At 39.4% G+C, this 19,481-nt stretch overlaps 1 protein-coding gene across 1 annotated transcript; it reads right to left on the bottom strand.

Moving 5' to 3' along the window:
- Positions 1-457: 457 nt before the first annotated feature.
- On the bottom strand, positions 458-15,735 carry kcmf1 (potassium channel modulatory factor 1). The gene is given in 9 exon segments (XM_083531050.1): positions 458-1,243; positions 2,540-2,825; positions 2,995-3,172; positions 4,402-4,503; positions 6,258-6,397; positions 6,522-6,689; positions 15,537-15,603; positions 15,605-15,669; positions 15,672-15,735. Coding segments are annotated over 9 exon segments (1,317 nt in total). The 5' UTR covers positions 15,721-15,735; the 3' UTR covers positions 458-981.
- Positions 15,736-19,481: the final 3,746 nt, after the last annotated feature.

The following is a 19,481-nucleotide window of genomic DNA, read 5'->3' as shown; positions in this document are numbered from 1 at the left end:
ACTAATTTTCTTTTATTTCTTTATTTTTGTCCCACCATGTTTTTTTTTCTTTAGTTTTTTGTTTTATTTTTTTGCAGCATTGGTTATGTTATCATGTGTGGCCTGAAAGCAAGAGCAGACTGGAGTGGAGACAGAACATTGCGTTGCTTTCTTATGAAGCTACTGCAGGTTTCCAAATTTTTTGATGCTTTTGCGTTTATTTCCTTTTTTATAAAATATTTAAATAAATTTTGATTCTATAATATATCATAGATTCAAAACACTTTTTTTTTTTTTTTTTAGTTCAAGTAACTCTTTTAAAAAGAAAAATAAAATAAAATAAAAAAAAATTTAGACGAACCAAAAAAAAAAAAAAAAAAAAAAAAAAAAAAAAAGTAAAGAACGCTTTGGGATTTTTGCCATTTTAATGACAAGGTCATTAAAAATCATGCACACTGCAAATAACCTCATGCAGTAGTTATGGTAAACCATCCAAGCACTTTTTATTAATTACTATTCATAAATACACACAGCAGCTTCATTAGAGAAGGACTCTGTCTTCAGTTTTAGAATGTGGAGTATTTATAAGGAGAGCCTTGGGTTTTTTTTTTTTGTTAGACACAGGAAGCTGAAGGTCTGCCACAGCTACCTACGCTCACCTGCTAAAGGAAAAAAAATTAGTCATGTGGAACTGATTATCATCATCAAACACACACACACACACACACCATACACTTTCATTGTCTCTTGCACGCTCACGAACATCTCATACGTTTGTTCTTTCCCTCTCTATTTCTATCTCTCTCTCTCTCTCACTCTTTATGGATTTTTACAATGTAACAGGTGACAGACCTGAAAATCACCAAAAAAAAAATTCAAAATTTAAAAAAAAAAAAAAAAGAAAAAAAAAAAAAAAAGAAAAAAAGTGAGAGCTGTGTGTTTGCCCACCGTCATTGGCAGTTACAGCACAGAGGACATTGTCTGCGTGGTGGTGGGATATCATCAAAGAGGAGGAGGTGGAGGCTCTTTGCCTGCAGAGCTCTCCTTCAGATTCAGACTCTCCAGCGCCACGTCCAAAGGCATGATCTCCACGCAGCCCATGGCGCCGAAGTCGGCGAAGTCTCGCCGCTCATCCTCGTCCGAGGAAGAGCTCTCCTCGCGCATAAGCGTGGACAGCAGCAGCTCCTGCACGAACAGGCTCCGATCGGCGCGCTCGCTCTCCAGAGCCTGACGCTCCGCCTCGGACATCTTCGGCTCGTTCAACCTGCCGAGTAGAAGGAAGGCGATGAAATGAAAGGCGACGTGGGTAAACATTCGAGTCTTAAACCGGTCACAGGGGCAGGTGGATTTATAAATATTGAGACAATAGAGATAATATCAATAGTGATGATATTTCTCAGGGTGTGACTCTGAGAAATATCATTTCTCTCCTGCTGAATCAAGAAGAGTCAAACATGCAGCGTTTGCACTCAAGCAGCCTTTTCATAAATCAGGGTCCCATCACTGCTTTTAATTTGTAATCAATTTTAAAACAAAAACACTACAACACAACAAAACGGGAGAAACAGCGTTGGAAAGATCCACTTTGAACAAACTACAGTTTGTAAAAACTCCCTGACGTGGTATTTGGAACCAGACCCGGAAGAGAACCCCTCCTCGTCTGGGTGCCAATGATTATAGTTCCAATTATAGTTTCATCACTTATCAACTGTTCCCTGATGGACCCTTGAAAACAAATCTGCTCATGCTAATTGCAGTCCTGAGCCATTGTCGCAGCAGAGGTTTGATTTGTGGATCTTTAGGCTGTTCATGTGGTCGTGGCTCAAACTCTGGATATGAGGAACGCTTTATACAGCTTTAAGCTCAAGTTCAATCGCAGAAAATCCCAATTTAACCTGGAGACAAGCACTCGCTCATAAACACCCATGTATAAAAACCTGACTGATCTCTAGCAGCCTATGGAAGCACAGAGGTAGCAACATTCAAAACGGAAATGCTTTTCTTGTGTATGAATGCAAATTTTCCGTTGTTATATGAGCAAAAGGAATATGAAATTAATATAATTTGCAATTCTAACAGTAGATTTAATATGCAAATGACATCAGAATGTTGACGCTTTTATTATTATTTATTATTTTTACAATTATTACCCAAATTGAACTGATATATTAAACACGCTCAAGCAGAAATGGATCATTTAAATGTTAATTGTCCTAAATATTTTTTCATCATAACACCGTGTGATGAAAATGCAATCCTAAGAATTTTAGAGTCTAAATGCATTTAAGGCGAATAGAATTAGCATTTAAGTTTTATTTTCCTTTTGCACCATACTTTGCACACATGGTAATGGAAAATTTTTAATTTTTAAATAACATACATTTCCGTTTTAAATAGAATTTTGCTACCTCTATGCTTCCATAGCAGGTTTGTTATTCATATTAAAATGGCAGCTTCAGGTAAAGACTTGTTTCTAGTCCATGCCAAAACTACTAACACCCTGTTTAGTTTTCCTTTATATAACAGATTCACAAAATCATGTGTGTGTCCATGTGCTCACCGTGTGAGGAGGAACTGGGAGCTGTGGGAGGCCATCGGGTTGCTCTCGGTTATGGCTGTGTTTGTTGCGGTGCTGGGTGGCGGCACGCTGGCGCTGATGTTGCTCGCGTTGCTGCGCTGGCGCGTGGCATTGCGCGCCGTTTCCAGCTGCTGACGCGCCGCCTGCGCCTGCTGCCGCTCCAGCTGCAACTGCATTTGCAACTGCTGTAGCTGTGAGGCCGATGGGCCTGAAGGGTTCAGCTGACCACCTGCCGAGCGCCGAACACCTGACAGCTGAGACAGCAACTCTAAAAAAAAGACAATCAGAGAGACGTCTAGCAATACTGGGGGAAAGAAAAGACCAAACTGGGCTGATATTATAAACAAGTCGTTAAGTTGTAAACGTGGCTCATACTGTGGCATAATGGAGCTGTAATCACACTGTTATCCTTTAAAACCTTAACACCTGTAACACACCTGCTATTGGGTCCATAGCTTCCCGATTGCTCGGGGAGTAAGAGGAGCTTTGTGAGGATGAGAGCCCCCCAGTGGAGCTGCTGGTAAAGTGCATGTTAGTCCTCCTTGCCCGAGGGCCGCCCAGCCCACGCCCAGGGTGAAACATCCTGCGCACGTGCCGCACCCCGCTGCTCTCATCGTACACACCAACGCCATTAAGGAGCAACAATTAGTATCACTATATTCCAGATAGGAATTTCTATCTAAATAACGTCATATCAGTTTTGTTTTTTACTGTGAAAGTGCATAACTCGCATTAGACTCAAAGCATGAACTGTAGAGTTTATTTATTTATTTATTTTTTTTATTGCACTTTAATTTTTAAAGGTGTACTTCAATTAAAACCAAAAACAACTACTTTGAGATGCATCTCTCTTTTTTAACTACACCAGAATCCTCCACCCCTGCTATTAAAAACTCGGAGTCAATTTTAAATGAGCTTTATTTTACTCGAGTAGATTTTTAGACCTGTAACTTTACTTGTATTTAAGTTAAAATGTAAGTAAAAAGTTACACGATTTAAAAAAGTAAAAAAGTACTCAGAAGCAGTACCATGTCTCCAGCACAGCAAGCTTTTAAACATGAGATACAGTGAGCTGAGGTTGCCAACAACCTTTTTTTTTGGCTCAAATACAATCAACGCAGCAGACTGTACAAATTGTAAACAGTACATTACATATGTTCTTGATGTTCTACCCTATGTAGTGAGCCTATATAGTGGGCAGGGAGGAGTTTGAGGATTTAATCTACAGAAGCGAAGAAATGCAAAATTATATTCGACACGAGGCAGAAAGCTATAGCACCGGGTGTAAAGTAATCGAAATCAATCACAAATCAATATGTACAATAAGTTAACTTTGTAATGTGAATGCTGATGTAGTGCCACTGCTCAAATCATCGTAAAAATAAATATATAAATAAAAAATCACTCCCTAGTTTTTAATGCATTGCCAATAAATGCTTTGTAGTGTATTTTAAGTGGCCTGCTATAGAGCTCCGGCCTCAACCCCCCTATTGAACACCTTTATGATAAATGTGAACGCTGACTGCACCCCAGGGCTCCTCACCCCACCTCCATCAGTACCTGACTTCAATAACAGCCTTGTGTCTGAATCAGCACAAATCTCCACAAGCACACTAGTGCCAATGGAACATTCTCCCAGAAATGTGGAGGTTGTTAAAACAGCAACTGGGGACTCAATGTGGAATCACATGGTCAGGTGTCCAGAAACTTTTGTCCATATAGAGAATAATCCTGCTTTAAAACTTGTGCTTTTGAATGAAGCAAAATTCTTTCATGTCCCTGTTTAATGTAATATGTGCATGTGTGTGTGTGATCTGAAATGTAAAACAAAACAGAAAGGATATTAAATCTCTTGGTGCTCTGTGTTCAAGTGTCAGATGAGCAGCGAAGTCGTCCGTCACGTGATTGGGGTCACCTCCGGGCAACGCTGCACATATGGGGCAAATCTGAAAAGAAAAAAAAATGTATAAACTGACTACTTGGATTTAATTCTTGACAATTAGTTGCAAGACTTTGGAAATCAAAAACAAAAACAAAGATTCACATGACCATAAAACAGCGACTGTGTAGGCCTTCAAGCTCATCAGAAAGTTTATAACTCTGAACTCTGATTACACAAAATAAATAAAATCACCTCTACAAGTTGGAATTGCCAAGTCCAACCCCCAGTCTATCACATGACCTCACATCAATGGTGAATCTAATATTTTTTAATGAAGAGCTTATTATGAACTAAAGCCATGAAACCAGATATCCTGAAACAGGTTTCACTGCTTTCACAAATAAATATTGTTTTTGTAATGACAATAATTCGGGCTGTTGCTGATATATCAGGAGTTAGAACATAAAAGGGGTGTACATTTCCACCATTATTACCATGTTATTATATAAAAATCCCAACACTATTAATATGGAACGATTGTTTAGATTGTAGCTCACAGCTCTAATTGAATCTATCTGAAATGCATAACTGCATCAGATTTACCAATTTATCTGTACAGATAATAGTGATAGATACATTTTGCATCTCATCCCTCTGATATACAACATACGACCTGCTTCTGTATTGAATCTCCAGCAACGTGGACTTACGACATGTCAAAATGTTCAGCAGAGTTGGGAGAGAGTTTTTTCTCGGTAATGTGGCGTTCGCACAGAAAATAATGAGGAAACCGTTACATCAAAATGCTCATCCCACCTACGACAACTGCTTTTCACACTTTGCAGTGAAAAACCAATGTCCAACGATGAATTTAGCAGTCAAGCACCACTTGCATTTTCTTCAGTAAAAGGAAATTCTAGTTTTCTCCTATTATTAACATTTTAATAAACGGCAACGCTAAAGATTGTTTGTCGTTAGATTGTAACTCAAAGCTCTAAATGCTGAATCTACCTGAAATACAAAAGTGCATCAGACTTAGCAATTTATCTGTACAGGTGATAGTCATAATATTTTGTCCATCATGCCTCTGATATGAAACACGCGTGTCTACATGGAAATCAATACAATAGAAAATGTGACGTTCAAAAAGCACATAAGAATCTTTTGGTAGGGTGTCCACAAACTTCTGTTCACACAGTCTAAGTCTATCGTTAGTGGTCGACTGATTCATTGTGTTCTTCAATTAACCGTCGGCGATTGTTGATTGCCGGTACTATCTGCAAAAATCCATACCGATAGTTTTTCCGGGTTGCATTAGTACAGTATGAGAGTAGGCTCTAGAGGCGAATCACTGACTCTGTGTGCTTTTTACTCGACGTGCCTTTTTTTTTGGTCTTTCATTTTGGATTTCATTTGTTAGTTTTTATTTACTTTTTGTTTCAGTTTGAATACATGTCTTATTTTTCTCAATATTTATTAATATAATAATTACATTCATATTTATTTAGTTTAGCACATTTCCATGATGCAGCACTGTTTTAATTTTTGTAATACAGTTCAGGACTCTTTTACATTGGGTGTTTATTTATTTCTTTTTTACTAAATACTACAATGTCCTATAGCTTTCACGCAAGATACAATACTGCCTGGGTGCTCTGGGTGGAATGCAAGTTGTCAATTATAGTGCTAGATAATCAAACACGTCTCTGATTTCAGATATGTGGATCAGGACAGACGGTGCTTTTCTCTACATCATCAGAAGCTGTTTTGAAAAGACTCATGTGTCTCGTAGAAAAGAAGTGCTGTAAATACACTCACCACCTCTGTGGTAGTCTCTGCATGCTCCGAGGTGACGTGTTCCTGTAGAGACGTTTCTGTGTAACCCATTTTGCCGCAGTAGGGACAAGTAAACGATTGGGGCTGCTCTACTGAAAATGCCTCTCCACCGTAATACAGATCTGCAGACCGAGAGAGAGAGAGAGAGAGAGAGAAAGAGAGAGAGAGAGAGAGACACTTCATTTCATAATGACACCCAAGCTGATAACCTGTTTTCTTATCGAGTGGCCTGAGGGAGGCTCTTACCAAAGTCTACCCTGGTTAGTATGCACTGCATGGGGTGTTCCGTGGTGTGTCGGGTCGTGGTGGCTCCACTTTCGTAACACGACGCGCACAGGTCGTAGTCGTAGCAAATTAAACACTTGTACCGGCGCCCCCTGAAGTTCCCTTTTAAACATGCGTCACAGCTCACACCTGCAGGACGAGAACACACGCTTTCAAATCAACCTCCTTTGTGCTGCACAAGCAGATGTTACAAGAGAAAATAACAGCATTATTATTACTATTATTATTAAATACACCTTCAAAGTGCTACAACAATATGCAGGTGACATACAGCAAGGCACCAGAAGATATTTTTGCCATAATTCAAAACATATCATCAATGTAGTCACGTGAACCTGGGAATAATCCTGTAGTTCAGCAATAACTGCATTTTTGTGATGAAGTTTCACTTCTTTCATAGGGATGTTAAAATAAGCCACGAGATTCTAAAAGTGCAGTTTGCAAGCTTTAGCTGCCTGGAAGACGAAGTGCAAAATAATCAATGACGATTTCATATTTCTTTCTATTTACACTAAAAAGTTGCTCAGCAGAGCAGGTCAGAGCTCAGCAGCAACACTACAGCAAGGTTACTTCCTTTCCAATCAGAACAGTATTTTACATGCATGTGATTATACAAACCCTTCCTGAATCTCACCCAAAAAATTTTTTTTTAAAACAGGGGCGCCGTTTTGTCTGAGCTCAGACTGTGAGGTCAGGCGGGGGGTGAGGTCACAACATTGATCTTCACCTTTGAATGTGCAATAATTAGGAGATAAAACCTGCAAACCAACTAAAAATAAATAATATTTTTATTTAACAATGGATGTGTAATAAGGTAGGTCTGGAACTGTATATATGCAAATATTTGCATATAATTTGCATATTCATTCACCAAGTCATAACTAATTATATCATGCCTCGGTATAGCTTATTAAAGAATAAAATATGATTATATTATTTGAAACAATTTATTAGTAGCTTAAAAATTTTTTAATATTAAAAGCAAGAAGTCTCAGCTCTTTTTCTTTTCCATGTAATTTTAAAAATAAAAAAATTGTCATGAATTTGAAATCATTTGAAAATTACTATTACACCATTATTACATTAAATTACACCCTAGCGCCACCTAGAAGCCCCGCCCCTTTGCCCATTAAACCTAAAAGGGGGGGTGGGGTTGGAATGTACAATCCTATAGTACATTCTTGTATAATATTCTTTTTCATTATAACATTAATATTCAAAAACAGAGGTGGTTAAAGCTCTAAATACTTGCACTACCGAGATAGTGGCAAAAAAAAAAGGTTTGGCATGCTGCTCTCGTTCTGGAGAAAAGAGGGAAAATAAATAAATAAATAAATCACAGCGAATTGTGACCGGATCGGTTCGGTTTACGTCATCTAATAACTATTTCAGGCAGCGCCGTCTCCGCAGAGAAACTGTTCGGCAGTACTGAAAGAGTTTTTATGCTTGTTCTTCGAAATTTGCACAAAAAAAGGTGAACCCGGGTCTCATGCAAAAGATGCAGGGAGCTTAAAAAAAAAAAAAAAAAAAAAAGAGTGGTTATAAAGGGGGGGGGGGGGGGGGGATGAACTTGGGTATCAAACAACTTAAACGAAGGAACAGCAAGTTACAATTAAAAAATGTGAGGTCTTTTCAGCTCAAGGACTCTCTCTCTCTCTCTCTCTCTCTCCCTCTCTCTCTCTGCATGCACAAGTTCAGCAGTGATCCTGGGTATTAGACTCGTGCAGTCTCTAATCTAAACCATTCACAAAAAAAAACAGCAATTTAAAATACAATTAAAAGCTCGCTATAAAATAGTGTTGCTAGTTTTAGTCTGAAAACCCGAGCTACCTGATTTGCACCTGTTCTTGTATGAATGAAGTGTGTTCACTGTTACTGGAACTCTATCCTCTCCCTTTTATCCTACAAGCTTCCTATCCAACCTCTGCATCAAATTACAGCCAAATATGATTTTCCTTTTTATTACGTTTATACAAGAAACTCCGAGCAGTAACTTTTGAATTGGAATATTTGCACATGAACAGGTATTCAAACATCAGCAATGTCCTCTTCCTGCCAAACCTCCGAACCTGCGCTGGCCAAATTTAATTCACTACGTGCGGCTTTGGTCACATGATCACGGGTTGTGAAATCGTAATATTTGTTTTGACCAAAAATATATATATTTATCCCAATAGTCACAATAAGCAAAAATGGGATGACAGATGATGAAGTGCAAGGAGGAGGTGAGAGACACCTGTCTCTGTCTCTGCTGTGTTCTTCGGCTCTGGCATGTGTTCCATGTCCTATATATAACCTGCACAAAACATGTGCTGCGGGGTCGAGCTTGCGGGGAAGGCAAGCCAGTAGCTCGAGTTCAAAAGCACAGAAATTTCAGACGTCGTCTGTCCATTGTCTATGAACTCTGTCTCGTGCCTACAGTGCTGAAAATCTTGACTATTGCGCGATACGTAATTTAAAAATCATGATTCCAATACCGATTTAACACTATGGATTTAAAAAAACAAAAACAAAAACAAAAAAAAACAGGAAAAGTAATTGGATAATGAAACTTTGTTTTTATTTATTGATAAACAGCCAACATTTGCTGTCTGCTGAAACAGTCAAACTGTTTAATAAAAAAAATAAAAAAAAATAAATAAAAAAACCAAACATAAATAAAAAAATTAATTAGCATTTTTTATTATTTACGTTTCATCCTGAAAGTCGGAGAGGAAAAAACAATTCGGCACGCAATCAATGTGGGGTAGAGAACACTGGGGCGGCGCGCGCGCACACACACACACACACACACACACACACACACCCTATTGTCTAACACATTCGGAACCACATCGGTCACTGAAAGTACTGATACTAATAAAATGAGGAATTGTATTGTTTTTAAAAGCAGGGTATTGCGATACGTTTCTAATAGCGCTATATCGTGCAACACTAGCTGACAGAATCCCGTAGTCACAAAGCTTGGAAGATTCGCACAGCACTAGACAAGTTTAATACCAGAGACAGCAGGCTGGAAACACACACTTAATGATATCATTTGGCTCAAGAACCGAATCCTCGTCTCTGTCAGTCTTCGAACTTTAGTCCACATGTCCTACCACCTCTCCAAATGACACTATGTCCTGGCAAAAAGAAATGTGACTAGTGAACAAAGCAACCTGTACACCCTTAAACATGAGCGCTCATAGACCTACTACAAGTACTAGCATGAACAGTTAAGCTAGAAGACTTTAAGCTTTTCTGTGACCTGAAAGCAGCAAATCTTTCAATTCAATCTTTGTGCCAAACCACTTTTTTAGGTGTATTTACCGTTCAAACGATTATGCGATCACCCCTGCATTACACCGAGTCATTAAACACAACAGAAAACTTAACACAGGCTGGAAACTCTCACAAGCCTTCATGCATTCACATGAGAAATTGTGGGCAGTCAACAAACACGTCCGAGACCCGCCTACTTTCGCTTGTCCATTTGATTGGCATAACGGATCCATACACCTTTTCGGCAAACACACGAGATTTTCTCAGTTACTCAACACTGACAGCTGGAACCAGCACCACACCAACCATAATCCACATGCAGAGACAAGTAAAGGGCTAATTCTCACATTTAGGCAAAACACACACCCACACCCACACAGAAAGTAAAACTGGTTTTCTGAACAAAGGGATGTTCAATGCGCAACAATAATTATGCGGTGATCTGCCTTTACAATTTTTACACATCAATCCTGACTCATATTGTTAATATAAAAGTAATACTGCAGTAACCAATACACACAAACTCTACTGGAGATTATTGGACTCTTTTTGTCCAAAGTCTATCACTTCTTCTACAGAGTCTGGTACTTTTCATTGCTTGGCTGAGAGAAGAGCAGTCTGACAATAATATCAAGACCAACCCACAGACTTTCCCTGAATTTATCAGAATCTCCAGTTTTTACCAGAGACCTGAGACGAATGAACCTTTTAAACCTGAGAAGGCATGAACTCTTCATCTTCCTTGGAAAAGCTCGTCAGCTTACAGCATCCAAAAGTACAAAACTGCTGCACGGCCAATCAGATCGCAACCCTTTGACCAGCTAAGTGTAAAAAAAAAAATACTAATAAAAAACAGGGTTTCTGCAGGTTTCACAAAGTCAAATTTGAGACCCCTATAATACCATTAAGAATGAAATTCTTAAAAGGTCTAAATCAAAACACACACACACACACACACACACACACACACACACACACACACACACACACACACACACACACACACACACACACACACACACACACACACACACACACGTTAACAACTGGTTTTAATCAAACCCTAAACAAGCCAAAAGAGATTAGTGGCAATAACAGAAAGCTGATTGGCTGCTGCATGTTGGTCTCATTTGTATTCCTAATACAGCTAATTATTTTTGGACTAACAAAAAAAAAGATCAACACCATGAAAACTAACGAACAAAAACATTCTAAAGGGCTGCAGGAGAATTTCAATGAACATTAGAGGCAGTTGTAGAAACATCGGAAAATTAAGACCTGTTTAAAATCATTTAAGACTTCGAACAGCGAATTTAAGACTTTTTATGGACTGAAATGTATTTTTCTTTTTAGTTTTTGGGACCCCGCGGAAACCCTGAAAACATCTTCGTTAACGACTTGTTCATGATTTCTAAACTGTTTCAAGGCTCCATGTTGTATCTACGACCCATTTTTACCCCGTGTCCACAAATGAGTTTCTTTGCCACCAGAAAACTCCAGTCCATCAATTGTTCTGGTCAAAAACATGAATTTCACTCAATCCTTATGGGTCGGAATTGGACCGGGCCGACATTTGAGATGTTTTGCAACTAGATTACACTTAAAATTGAGAGGAAAACACCTTAATATATTTACTTTCTAACATGAAAATCAGTCCTAATCTTAAAATATAACCCAGGCTCGGATGAAACAGAAACCTATGAATATGAATTGGAGCTTCAGATCACACTCCAGGAGGCGTCTTGTTGAGAAAGTGGGAAAAATTGAGAAGAGCGTATTGTAGAATTACAGCATCGTTATCACACCAAGTTGTCATGATTTGCAATTGTGAACATTGCGTATAAACAGAAATGAAAAGCGACGCAAAGCTGGATAGTGTTGCGGACATTGGGGACATTCCAATACACTGATGCTTTGTGCATTAGTTTAACATGGAAGGAAAATCAGAAGGAGGAAGAAAAAAAAAACGGCTGGTGAACGAGAACTTTGATGTAGGACGTTAGCGTGTAAGAATGTTAGCAAAAGTACCACATGAGGAATACGATAAAGTTGCAATGTATGGACACCTCAAGGAGGTCAATAGAGTTAAAACCACAAGCTTTGGTCTACAGAGATGCAGGGGGAAATAAAAGTGATCAGGTTGTACAAGTCTCTCAGCATGACAAATAGGGGAGTGTTTGGCGTCCTCAAGCCCGTCCTACCTAAATAGAGTACAACCAAAAGTACAATAGTCTAAACAACTCCGGGTGTTTCAAGGTGGATTATTGTTAGAGGTTATGTTTAAAGCTTATAGAGGCAATTGGAGAAGGACCTCCATCTTGACTGCCAGGTCATTCGTTTGCAGATATTCACCTCGCTGCAAATCACCTTCTGACTCCTTACGTCCTGCCATGACAAAACATTTTTATCCTGAGAGAAGTGGCCTCTTCCAGAATGACTCCACCCCCATTCCCAATCTCTCAATAAAGTTAACAGAAGAAGAAAATGAATTAAACTGTAGTCTATGGTCTTCACAGTCACCAGTTCTCGACCCAATAGTAAATTTGGCCATCATGTGTTCGATCGGTTGAGGGGATCTCTGTTTAAGAACCGTGTTCATGACTCTATCACAGTTCCATAGACGTCTAAAACCTATGCCAAAAGAGTAGAGACGCTGTTCTGGTTAATCCTTCTGGTCTAAAACATGTTATGTGGGCTTTTCCTTTCATTTGTCACCTGTCTCTATATGGTCAATGTTGAGGAGACATTTAAATACATCACTAACCCTCAAAACTCACGGAAAAAGAGAATTATGATGCCAAAAACACTTTATATCTTGGAAACGGGTGCAATAACACATAAGCAAATATACTTCCTAACTAGATCGTGATCATAATAACATTTTGGTAAGAAGACGAGGAGTGTGTAAGATATTCATATAAGCACACGGTGCTGCCTACAATACATCACAGCATTTCCATCCGCCGTGTTTGTTCAGCTGTTTATGACAAACACTTTCTGTCACATGAACATCTCAGATGCTGCATGATGTCCAATTCCAGACTATATAATAGCTGAGTTTTCAAACCAGTAAACAGAGAGAGATGCTTTTGCATCTTCGATCGTTCAGATTATCAGTACTCGGCATTAGAACTAGTTCAACACAACCAAGAAAAACTCATCCTTCTGAAAACCGATCCTGAAGATCAGAAACTTTAACCTCTATTGTCTCAAGGTGTCCCACCATATATAAAAGATTTCTTTTATTTAAATAGTTCTTTAAATGTGGACAGGTCAGTCCACAAGATTTCTTGACCAACATGTTGATCACACGGCATAATCAATCATATAATCAGATCATTCGTGTGGTTCTAAACTTCTAATCTCAGAGGAAAACATCCATCCAATTGAGTAATTTGCACACGTGATCATTTTTTCACACATTGAACTACACAGGCTTAACACAGGCTCATCAGATTCCTTGAATCTGATCTAAAACTAAATCAATCACACTATGTTTACCCCCCCTGAACACTCTAAATTGTCTGAATCAGATTGGTCAGTTTATACACGTACAAAAAGGTCTCTTACTATTGGAAAAAAAAAAAAAAACGATTACAGGACGATCTCTCGCCTGATTACAACAGACCCGATTTTCATTATTGCTCCACATTGTTTATAAATCCTTAATCTAATCCAAAACTTAGTCACAATACGTTTACACGGCCCGAATAATCCAAATCAGATTAGTCCAAGTTTACACAGGTGTCTCTCTATCGGATTTCTAGAACGAAGATCTGATTAGGGACTTAGACGGATTTAAGTAATCGCTCAAAATAGTTTATATAGAGCTTGAATAATCCGAATTATATGAATCGGATTATTAGTGTGGTTCTTAATTTTCTCAGGCGAAGGAAACATCCCTGCAGTTAAGTAACAAATAATCTCATTCTCAGGTTAGTCTGTGTAAACACAGACATCCAAACAGGTGTCTCTCTCGACTGGATTTCTAGAAACGAGATCTTATTACAACCTTAGTCGGATTTACGATATTGCGCCACAGTTTATACAGACTTCAAATAATCTGAATCAGATTATTGGTGCGGTTATAAACTATTTTAGAAAACTTCCATCCAGTTGAGTTCAATATTTTGGGAACGTAATTTGCTTAAAGTATGTCTATCGAATTCCTTAAAAACTTTACACGACCTAAACAATCTGAATCAGTCCAGTCCGAGTATACAGAGGCGTCTCTTTATCGGATTTCTAGAAATTTGATCTGATTACAACCTTAGTCGGATTTCCGTCATCGCTCCACATATAATACAGAATTATGCAAATCGGATTATTGGTGTGGTTCTAAACTAATTCAAAAGAAAACTTCCATCCAGTTGAGTAATTTGCAAAACATGTATCTATCACATTCCTTGAACCCTTTATGGGATTCAGAATTAAATCGGTCACAATGAGTTTACACGAGCGGAATAATCCAAATTATCCATGCCAGATTAGTCAGAGTATACACCGGTATCTCTCTCTCTCTCTCTCTCTCTCTCTCAGTTTCTAGAAACGATATCAGTTTAAGGCCTTAATCTGATTTACGTTATTGCTTCACATAGTTTATATAGACTTCGAATAATCCGAATGATGCGAATCGGATTATTGGTGTGCGTGTGAACGCGGTTCAAGGGGATTTGGAGCAAAATTAGTACATAAAAGCCAAAGTGGAAAGTGGTGTGCAAATGTTTGAATGTAATCGAGTATTGGACATTGTGATTTGAGGAAACTTGAGCAAAATGACAGCACTTCTAGTTGTATATGTATTACGAGCTGTCTGAAAGGTTGAAAGCCCACCATAGGTAAGGTAAGCTAGTCAGGCAGGTAAAGTTAGCTAGCATGCTTTCAGGATTAGAAATACACCTTGACGGGTAGGGAAAGTGGCTGTAACTGAGACTTTGGGTTAAAATAGAGGTTGGTTGAGTCTTAGGGGAGGAATGTGTGGCGTTTTAAGAGGATTTTACTTCTAGTAAGTGCCAATTTCTCGATGCTAATAGGCCAGGTGGAGCTTTAGGCTAGTTCCAGACGTGCAAGTCATTCACTCGTACAAGCACTCTCTTCCAGCTAGCGTGACTCAAGGCTAAAGCTAGCAAAGGAAAGCCGAACGAGCAGCAAGGGCGGCCCGGGTTCATCCGACTGACCGCCACAGACCGGTGACTAGCCCGGCTAGCGCTAAGCGGCTAAGATTTGCTGGATCATCCTGCTATATAGGGGATTTTCCTTCACTAAAACGGCGCGACATGTTCGTGGTTTATTTTACCAAGCAGGCCCTCGATGACACTGCAGTCACATCAGGAGTCTGGGACGAGCTGAAACACTTCTCCCCCGCTTCGCCCTCTACACCAGGCCGGAGCCTGGGGCGCTCGCTAAGCTACAGCCGCTAGCATGCTAAGTAAGGTCCTTGCTATCACACGGCAACAAGGCGTAGCGACGACTCTCAATCTTGAAATCTTTTTACAACACGGGGTTTGTTATCCGAAAGGAAATGTTTAGGTGTGTGTGGGAAAACGATATTGTAAAATTCACGGCTGCGGCCATCATGAGCCCTTTTTTCTCTCCCCCCCCTAATACATTTCAACACAAAAACATGGCAACCCGCGGCAGCTACACACACATTCTCTTCACGCAGCAATCCGGCTGTAATGTTCTTTCCTTTTCCCCTATTTCGCGACCTACCTTCATGTCGGGACATCCTACAGACAGTGATGCAGCCCCCACCTCGGGCTCCCTGACACCTATTTACAAGGAGAGATACCGCCGAAGAAGTAAAACCGCTGGAAACGCGGGGCTTCTTTCCTATTTTCGCTTGAAAGATGGATCCGCGGCTTCCACTTCTTCCTTCCCCCTCCCCGCCTGTCATGAGCCGCTGCTGACGGGCTGCTCATCCCCACGAAGGCCTGCAGGGGGCGACAAAGGCAACCGGGAGAAAAAAAACTTTCTTCTTCTCGAGCGGTGATTAAACGGCGGCAAAGTTCAAATGCATTACTGGTAGTCTTCGATTTTTTCGATATTTCGATTTTTCGGTCTTGTTATAGCGATACGAAAAATGTGTAAAGATATTTAAATTTCTACACCGCATTTGAATTTTCATACGTAATATTGTGGCGCTGCCAGTTGCCTTGACTCTCGCCAGCAGTTTTTCCTGTGTTTTTTTTGTGTTTCAAAGTGCAATTTTAGCTCTTGTCTTCTCTCTTGTCTTTCACGCATGTTGCAACATGCATATATAGTATATTAAACTAATAGTAAAATAAAGCAATGGGGACATGGGGTATATCGGTAGGAGAATGCTGAGGATGAAGCCACCCGGAAGGAGGAAAAGAGGAGGACCAAGTAGGAGGTTTATGGATGTGATGAGGGAAGACATACAGGTGGTTGGGGTGAAAGAGGCAGATGTAGAGGACAGGGGGGTATGGAGACTGATGGTCCGCTGTGGCGACACCTAATGAGAGCAGCCAAAAGAAGAAGAAGAAGAAGAAGAGTAAAATTAAGCAATGCTAAAGTAAAGCACCACACGTCACACACACTTTGGGATATTTATTTTCATTATTAGCCTTAAAAAATGTTTACTTTTTATCAAAACATTACAAGTAGCAGGCTCTGAGGGACGGCGGGACTTTATTTGTTTGACTGCCCACTCACACCCGTGGCAAAGGTAAAACCGCCCACTCTTACGTCATCATGGGGTCATCGTAACACATCTCCAACGTATGTCCTGTATATGGCCAAAGCGTTTTTTTCCCCCTCCTGAGCATCACACCCATGTGGGCTTTTGGAAAATCCCAATAAAAATAAGCTTACGCTTCTGTGAAGGATTTTCATTCAATCTTGGAGATTAGATGTGGGAATTTGTGTTCATTCAGTAATAAAAGTATTGGTGAGATTAGGCTTTGGTGAGAAGCTCTGGAGGGGCATTGTCAGGCTCTGGCTCATTCTCAGATCACACTCTGATGTTGGTGAGGAGGTCAGGAGGGCCGGTTCAGTGGGGTTGAGTTCAGGTCTTCTTGCTTTGTTCTCAAGTGGGCTGTCGTATCAGGCTTTGGTGAGGAGGTCTGGAAGGCCTGTTAAATCAGATTGAGGTCAAGGTTTTGTGCAGGACACTCAGCTTCCTCCACTCCAATTTTGGCACAAGTTGGCACTTCTTGCTTTGTACACAGTACTATAAAAAGCCAAAGTGTATTTAAAATTCAATTTGATTTGAGGGTTTATTTATATACATATACAGTATATAGTCCCGCCAGAGTATAATTGCTCTACTGATACAGTAGGCGGTGTCCTACAACACTGCACAGGATAGAGTATTACACAATGTAGTATACTACTGCAGTATAAAGAATATACCGAGATATCGAGTGTGTAGTAGTGTATACAGCTGCAATACACCATCTATATAATATCTTCTTCTTCTGACTGCTACCATTAGGGGTCGCCACATTGGATCATCCGTCTCCATACCCCCCTGTCCTCTACATCTGCCTCTTTTAAACCAACTACCATCATGTCCTCCCTCACCACATCCATAAACCTCCTCCTTGGTCTTGCTCTTTTTCTCCTTCCTCAGCCTTCTCCTACCGATATACCCCATGTCCCTCCTCTGCACATCTCAATCTGACTTTCCTCACCTTGTCCCCAAAATGTCCATGTGCGGTCCCTCTAATAAACTCGTTTCTAATCCTGTCCATCCTCATCACTCTATATTAATATAATATGTAGTATTTTGGTTTTGTAGTGTACCGTATACTGCTGCAGTATAAAATATATACTAATATAATGTGTAGTATATTAATAACATATGAAGTACACTGCTGAAGTATACGTTTAGTAGATTAGATAGTTATTAGTGATTTAGTAGATACTATACTATACTGTTGCAGTACACAGGCCATGCTAATATAATATTCATTCCTTTTGACACACACCCTTTTCTAAAGCAATATACAATTATTTCATTTATAGAACTAAGTAGAGGTTTAAAGGCCCTGCTGAAGGTGAGTAGTGGCAGCTGGGCGGTGCTGGATTTAAGCTCATGGTAATTTTAATAAATATCGATCAGTGTTTGTCTCATTCTATTAATAGATTGATGTGCTAAAAGTCACATTAGAGCCTTTTTGAATAAATTGAGTTAGTGGTTAGGATGCGGCGCTCTCACCGCTGTGGCGCGGGTTCGATCCCCGGTCAGGGAACCAACCCCAGCCACTCTTAGTGCGGGTCCCAAGCCTGAATAAATGGGGAGGGTTGCGTTAGGAAGGGCATCCAGCGTAAAAACATGTGCCAAATCAAACGTGTGGATCATGAATACAGATGATCCGCTGTGGCGACCCCTAATGGGAGAAGCCGAAAGAAAGTTTAATTAAGCAAGTGCCTTGTGACAAAAATTATATTACAGGCATAATAACTTATAGTACTTTGGATATTTAAGTACATTTAAAGGCAAATACCTTTGTACTTCTACTCAAGAGAAAGTTTAAACTGGAGTCATATTTTACAGAGTGAACCTCTACTTTAAAAGCTAGTCAAAGCTAGTAGGTGGTGCTGGGATTTAAAATCATAACCGTCCAATCTAAAGACATTTACATTTAGTCTAATGTATTAAACATTATACAGGCTATATTGATATAGTGTGTAGTTTACTATATGTACAGTGCATCCGGAAAGTATTCACAGCGGACATTGGACCTCTTCGAGTGTTTAAAGGCTCTGGCATGGAGAAGCTGGTGTTGGATCTGTGATGATCGCAAATGTTGAGCTATTTTATTAATTGCTCAGTAGCCCCACATTTAATGAAACTGTATCATGTAAACACTTTTCCCCCAGAGTTCCCGAGCAGTCACAACACTTCTCTATTAATGCGTTTAATAGATTTTATTTCAGCAATTAATACACAGTATAATTTCCATTGTTTTAAAATTGAAAAGATAGAAACAGGCAGATATACAAATTTGAACTTGGAGTCTCGTACAATGTGGCCCTTAAACAGCCTGAAATATCATACTGTATAACACGCACTGTAAATCATATTAGTAAAATATCAGCACTCAAAGAAGACATTTGGAGCTTTAGAACATTCCTACATGCAACGCAACCTTTATGGAATATACCCATGCTACATTCCTTTCCATACGTCTCTAGCAAATCATTCCGCAACAGCATTTGCTGATATTTGTATGTAAAAGCATGCTAATAACGTGAGTAACATTCAATCCATACACCTTTAAAACTTCCTCGTTCTAAAGGTTGATCAGTCAAGAGTGTGAAGAACTGCTTTGATAGCTTTCAAATATAAAGCAAAAAAAAAATGAAGCCTTAAAGCCTTAAAACCTGAATATACAACCAGGCCCACAATTATTGGCACCCTTGGTAAAAATGGGATTTAAAAAATAAATTAGGAAATGGTTAAAATTGTGTAAACTCACAACGAATCTACTATATGGAAAAAAATTTATTTATACTGGGGAAAAAATGAAGAGTCATCATCAACATTGGCACCCCTGGAAATTCTCATGAGCAAAATATAAGCATGTTTTTTTTACACATTCATAATTATTATTATTTTTTTTTTTTTTTACTAGGATGTGAATATGAGACGGCACAGAGGCCAGTCATTTATCAGTATGAGACTGTTTT

This window comes from Silurus aristotelis (assembly GCF_946808225.1).
Source record: "Silurus aristotelis genome assembly, chromosome: 26".
NCBI classification, from domain to species: domain Eukaryota; kingdom Metazoa; phylum Chordata; class Actinopteri; order Siluriformes; family Siluridae; genus Silurus; species Silurus aristotelis.
Note: the sequence above shows the minus strand (reverse complement) of the source record. Positions and strands in the feature narration are given on the sequence as shown.